General features: G+C 31.2%; 1 protein-coding gene across 1 annotated transcript; it reads right to left on the bottom strand.

Annotated features, from left to right (window-relative positions):
* Positions 1-832: 832 nt before the first annotated feature.
* Positions 833-6828, bottom strand: LOC132952977 (uncharacterized). The gene is made up of 2 exons (XM_061025509.1): positions 6674-6828; positions 833-1872 (listed from the first exon to the last, which is right to left on the bottom strand). Exon 2 carries the CDS (start codon positions 1868-1870, stop codon positions 1064-1066), a length of 807 nt encoding a protein of 268 aa, XP_060881492.1. The 5' UTR covers positions 1871-1872; positions 6674-6828; the 3' UTR covers positions 833-1063.
* Between the last annotated feature and the right edge of the window lie 420 nt (positions 6829-7248).

Raw genomic sequence — 7248 nt, 5'->3', positions numbered from 1 at the left:
AACTGTTAATGAGAAACTGGTTTACGTTGTCACGTAAATTGCGTATTTAGCAATCCCAATATATTTTATTTTATTACAAACGAGAAATGTGGGAAAAACGTATTATAGTCAGGTTTTAGTTTTCAATTTCTATGGTATTTGGGACTTAGACTTTGAAGGTGAATACCTACTTAATGTAATTTATTAATTGTTTATGGGATTAGTAATTCATACTTCATGGGACGGATCGCCAGCCAGGTATAATAGCAACGACTGTATTCCTACAAATTATTTCTATAGGTCTCGCACTCTCGCCCATCATTGTATTTTAGATTAGATTTAGCTAGTTGTTTAATCTGTGAGGGAGGGTACTGTAGGTGTTATCATATACAAAACAATAATAAATACATGGCTAAATATATATTTACAACAGTCTCATACAATGATACATAGTTTTTATTTTTTTAGACAAAAGTCTCAAATAATGATACATAATTTTTAGACGGCAGTCTCATAATATAATAATACTTTTTTTTTAGACTCATATAATAATACATAATTTCCAATGAATTGTAATAATAATATAAACCTAGCGCCCGCCGTCCGGTCGAATAAACATAAATAATTGGTCGACTCATAGGATAGTTGAACTGCACATTTCGTTTTACACGGCGCTATCGTACCAGAGTCCGTAAATATAATAAATCTAATACAAATTTTGTACAAGTACAATTGGGACAAGTTGACATTGCATACGCACGAATGCGTATTGACAACGAAGATTTCACTAATAAATCGAAACACTGATTGCAGCCGGGACAGGAACACGAGGTGTTTACACTACTGTCCCCGAGGTACATTATAAAACACGCTGATTTACAAAAACAAGATAACTATGGTAATTTTGGTGGCACGGTACACGAAGTACGCGTGCAGCGGAAAACGGCGTACACCAACGGGCGCAAACGCGGGAGCAAAAAACATCGGACGGACGGCGGTTGGCGGGCGAACAATATTACAAACTTTAAGGGGGGTGGCGGACGGTGGCGGTAGGGGAGAGGTAGAAAACTTGGTGAACATATTATTACTCTACGTCTGCGAAGGTTTGACAGAAGCAAACCCTGCGTGCCATGTTCACCAACGACTTCCAAACGAATCGTTTGGTCCTCTTCCAGGCAGACCTCCGCCGATCGACAGATCGTGCTGTCGGGTATTCCGCAGGTACCGGTGGGACAGCTGTCTTCACGCTGTCGCACACTGCAGGTGATTGGATTCGCAGTTCGGGAGACGACCGGGACCGGAAACGTTGGCTCCGCCGTATCGGTCGCTGCTGCAGGACAGCCGCCGTGACCCTGCGATCCACGGCTAGATCCAGCGCGTCAATCAACGAGGTCGTATTGGATATCACGCGAAAAGGTGCCTCCGACGGTGGTCCAATCACAAGCTGCACGTCCTGCAGGTATACGGCTGAGTTCATTATCAATTCCGGCGAACACCGGGTACTACAACTGTTCTCTGCAGCGTGTCTGCGGTGCTGCAGTACCGGTGACCCGACCGCGGCCGTGATCTCGAGGTTCGCTGCCAAATCTTGAACGTCAAATATGGTTTCCCCGAGTGCGTCCGTACTGGATGTCACGCGAAAAGGTGCCTCCGACGATGGTCTGGTCACAAGCGCGTCCTGCAGGTATACGGGTGAGTTAATACTCAATTCCGGCGAAGACCGGGTACTACAACTGTTCTCTGCAGCGTGTCCGCGGTGCTGCAGTAGCGGTGACCCGGCCGCGGCCACGATCTTGAGGTTTACTGCCAAATCTAGGACGTCAACTATGGATCGTTCCTCGTTATTGGCATACAACTGTGTGGATTGTTCAGTTCCTACTGTGGCGTCCATATCTGCAGCAGTATAAATTATACGACGTGATAAACGAACGGCGAACAGAAAACTATGAACAGGACAAGAGCTAAACACTTAATGACGGGTTTAAACAATTGTTTGTCTCCTACATTAAATAATTTATAGTTACTAAGGTAGTAGTGTTATATTGTGGCTAGTATATAATTATCTTGAAGCCAGCTAATAAGTAGCAAATAGTTTAAATTAAATCATATTATATACTTTAAAAATATTTTTTGTGAATGAAACCTACGAATGTTCTTAACATTATTCCGATTTCAGCGCAACGGGATCATACCATATTGTGTCACGAATACATGATTTAGATTAAATAGTGAAATCTACAAAACTTTTTTTACACAATTATTTCGTTTATTTCTATATTTAGAAGCATATTTACGAGGTATTTTAATACAATATTGTTAATTTTAAGTACGCACCTATCAAATCATGTTGACGTGGAGAGGTAATTTTAGTTCCAAAAAACATAAATGTCTAACTTTAGAATTTAAAAACATTGAAAAATAATTGCAATTGCAATTCGATGTAATTTTGATTTTTAAATCGATATAGGTAGGTGGCAATTATATTATAATATTATTTATCAAGGCAGTTCATAATATAATAATAATATAATAATAATATTTATTGTCACCAAATTATAACAATTACAAACAATTTATGAGTAACAAAACAAAACAAAAAAAAATTACATTAAAATATATTGGTTCTCTTTTCAAAAGCTGAGCTTGTGCTGAAAAGAGGAATTTGTGATACAGATTTAGATATTATTGATTATGATCGTTATTGACAATTAATAAAGCAAAAAATAGAACAAAATAAATAGGTAGAGTATGCACAAGAAAGACAATAAAAGAAAGGATAAAGAACAATTAGTAGTTGCATTATAAAGGCTATAGCCTATATAATATATATAATATATAATCGTAAGTAAATAAAATGTTAATATAGCATATTCTGTGGATTATAATATACTGGTATAATTAGAAGATTAATAGAATTATTTGATAATAGTAATTAATTTTAACACGAATTTAACTATTAACAGTGAAAAATATATTAATTAATTTCTAAATTAAAGTATAGATTATTGAAACAGAGCATTATTTATATATTTTTTATACATCTTGAAACTCTTAAAGTTATGAATATTAAAATTATAAATAGTACAGTATTGAATGAATTTATATCTAGGGCTTTGTTGCCCAAACACTGTGTTCATTTTAGGGACGACGACATTAGTATTAACCTTAAAGCGAGTATTGTTATTATGACACGGAATATCAATACATTTTATCATATTATAAAATAGAAAGCAAATGTTTTTTGTATACAGTGATTTTAAATTTAATATCTTTAGCTCTTTGTATAAATTAACTGTAGGAAATAACGTAGGTTTATTAAAAATAAATTTAAGAAGTGAGTTCAAAGTGACTTCAAGATTCGTAAAGTGAGTGTGATATGTCCCTCCCCAAAAAGAAATACCATAAGAAAGAATTGATTGTATTAATGCATAGTAAGTTAATTTTTTTAATTTGAAGTTTAAAACAGATTTAAGAGATTTATATACATAGAAAAATTTTCTAAGTGAATTATTTAAATAGTTTATATGAATATCCCATTTTAACTTATCATCAATAAATATTCCAAGATATTTAACATAGTTTACTCTTTTTAATTCACTACATTTGCATACATTATTTTTAGTATTATTGTTGATACAACCATTAGTATGAGCAATGATTTTATAATTATTTAAATGTATAGATTTTTGTATACCAAAGTGAATGTTATTAGTTTTTTCACTATTAATCTCTAGTGAATTATTATCTAGCCAGCTTTTAACAATACGAAAACTTTTCTCAGCCATTTTATATAAATTATTTATACACGGACTCTTTAATAAGATGACGGTATTCATCAGCAAAACAAATTATGTTTCCAGGAGAATCTTGATTAAGAAGTCCATTAATGTATATTATGAATAATATCGGTCCTAATACGCTACCTTGTGGCACTGAGTAATCAATTTCTTGTACATTACTATAATAATCATCTATTTTAACTCTTTGTACTCGACCATTTAGGTATGACTTAAATACATTATAAGCAGCACCTCTTATTCCACAGTAATACAGTTTTTCGAGAAGAATTGTATGATCAACTGAATCAAAAGCTTTCTTAATATCTAAAAAAATTCCAAGAACATGTTGCTTGTTATCTAGATTTTCATATATATATTGAGTGGTTTTGTATAGCGCATTATTAATCGAAATATTACTTCGGGAACCAAATTGATTATTGTGAAAAAAATTATGTTTGTTTAAAAAGTCTAACAACCTACTTTTAAAGCACTTTTCAAATAATTTAGACAGAGTTAAAGTGAGCGATATAGGCCTGTAATTCGAACATTTACTTTTATCGCCATTTTTGTAAATAGGTATAACTATAGATTCTTTAAATGATTTAGGGAATTTCTCATTAGAAATAAAGCTATTAAATATTATAGATAAGGGTACAGATATAGCATTTGATGTTTTTTTAAGAATATAATTAGATATCGAGTTTTCAGAAAAGGAATTGAAACTTTTAATACAACACGTTAATTAAATTAAGGGATCTAGTTTGCTTATTAGCTGTGATAATTATTTGATGAAAGTAATCATTGTAAATTGTAATTGTGTTTATAAAGGTTTGTATTTATCATATATTTCCACTGAAGCCAAACAGAAAACGATAAAAAAATAGACAAATTTTAACTCGAGCGGAGTTGGCTATTATAATAATTAATGTAAGTACTCAACATTTTTATTAAACCGCAATATTATGGTATAATATAAAAAATCATAACAGATCCAACTCAAAATGAAATGTTTTCCACACTAACTATAGATCCCTTAAAATATATGTGTAAATATTAAAAAAAAAATAATTAAATAGTTTTAAAATAAATAAAACTGGAAATTATAATACGTAGTAGGTAAAGTGAGTTGTAGTCAATCAATATAAAAATGTTTAAAACTAATTTTATTCAATTTTCGTTTGTACATTCAAAAAATTATAAATGTATACAAAATAATATTGTTGGAAATGTATTTGAACATTTTATGCCGACCACCTAACAACTCAGGTAAACAACGGAAGAACATCGTGCTTGGCAGGGTATAGTTTCGCAACCATTTCCCGCCTTTAATGAGTTGTGATTTCGGATGGTTCTCGACTCTCCAAATTCCAGAGTTGTTCAAAATATAGATGAATTGTATAGGTATTTTATTAAATACGTTTTATGTGTTTCACACTGAGTCATAGTTTTTTTAAAATTATTTCAACATAACGATAAATAGTATTGCCAGTTTTACTGCATTGTAAATCAAATAATAATATATACCTGTATCAAATAATAATTATTCGTTGTTCAATATTATACCTATGTGTCGATATGAAAATGTTTACCATTTAAGCATACATAATAATATTTACATTCATATATTATCTAAATATGTACCTGATATGTATTTTGTTTTTATGTTTTAAAACTGATTGTTTAAACATTCATCACAAATCGCAGACCGCGGTGTGTTAATACTGTTAAGTTCAAAAAAAAGTTGATATTATTATAACTATATATAAATATAAAAATTATAACACCATTACTCATGAGTCATTATAAGTACTCGTTAGTCATTACCATATATATAATACATATAATAATCGATAAAAATATAGACATAATATAATTTGAACTATAATAATTTCAATCATAATTCCAGTGGTGCCAGAGATAATATAATACTATAATATATTTGCGGCCATGCAGATGCTGATGAATCGTTTCGTTTTACTACGATAATAACATTTATTTATATGATAAAATATTTGTCAGGTGTTCGGAATGACCCACAAAAGTTACAACATTGACCTACATTCTTATCAATCTGGATAATGAAATGTATAAGTTGGTTATAAGTAATACACTAATATATTTAAAGTATTTATAAACAAAGCGTTTCAGATAATATGGAACGAAATAAACATATGCTTGGACATAGTATGAAGATAGGTATAGACTATTTGGTGTTCGCACTATAATACGTATTATAAACTCACCTATCATACACAATGTCCTAATAATAATATGTATTATTTTATAATGACTAGTAATTCACACGTCCCAGAACGATCACGAAACGCGTCAGCACTCAGCAGATTAAAATTACTGTTAAATCAGCCAAGTCCCTCGACAAACTATTATCTTGAAAATATACTATAGGTATATATATAATAACACGTATTACGTTTTTTTGTTACTTTTAAAACACTCAGTCGATCACAAAACCGAATTTGACACGATAGCGGTCATGTGAAATTAACGTTTTATTTTATTTTTTTAATTTAAATGGTGGAGTTAATTTATATGTGTTAAAATAATTTCCACTTAAAGCTAATACATAATAATAGAGTAGGTATATTATGTATCTATAGGGATTACTGCAGCATGCAGGTGGGTAATCTAATATAGGTACTATGATTACTGTATAGTTTTATACCTTCAAGGTTTTTTTTTTTTACATAACCGTTTTTACATGCAAATATAAATTTTTAACAGTGATAGTACAGGTATACTATGGTAAATCCGGAAATATCAAATTGAGTCCCATAAATATTTTTGGCGTGTCCGAATTGTCAACTGAGTCCCTCAAATATTGTTAGGTTGTTTGAGTCGTTTCATCTTACTAATTTACTAAATTATTAGGGAATAATTAAAACATATATACTTACATGAGTTTTTACAACTTCGTCTTCCAACATTTAATGAAATCGAAACTTAGACCTATATTTTATAAAAACCGTTTTTTTTTATGTTTCATACACGTCTTCATGATTCAGCGTTCAATTATTTGTCTGTTGAAGAACTATTCGACACAATTATAAGGTAATTTTGTAAGTAGCCAAGTAGATATAATAGTGTATAATATGTACCAGTGTGATGAATGCATAAAAAGATAACAAATGAGTACAGATTAGGCATGATTTTTTTATTATTTTCATTATAAAGAAACGCCAAGTGTGCAAGTATTATGTTAATATTACATATACTATAGAGAGGGATATCATGTTGTTCTATAGCAGTCTGCAGCAGTTATGTGTACAGTATAGGTAATTACTTATTCGTGGCATACTTCTAGTATGCAGGGGTCGAGGGCTGTAGGATTTTTTTAGGATAATTAATATTTTATTAAATGCATATTATTATGTCATTATATCAATATTATTTGTCGGGATGGATCGTAAAACGAAATGCCGGTATAATTGGGTGGGGTGAGCCGGTGAGGGATAAATAGCCGTATATGGGT

This window comes from Metopolophium dirhodum, chromosome 9 (assembly GCF_019925205.1).
Source record: "Metopolophium dirhodum isolate CAU chromosome 9, ASM1992520v1, whole genome shotgun sequence".
Lineage (NCBI taxonomy): Eukaryota > Metazoa > Arthropoda > Insecta > Hemiptera > Aphididae > Metopolophium > Metopolophium dirhodum.
This window is presented reverse-complemented; position numbering and strand designations above follow the sequence as displayed.

What these genes read in the sequence shown, in the direction of transcription:
- LOC132952977 (XM_061025509.1), bottom strand. Translation starts at nt 1,870, where the DNA reads ATGGACGCCACAGTAGGAACTGAACAATCCACACAGTTGTATGCCAAT.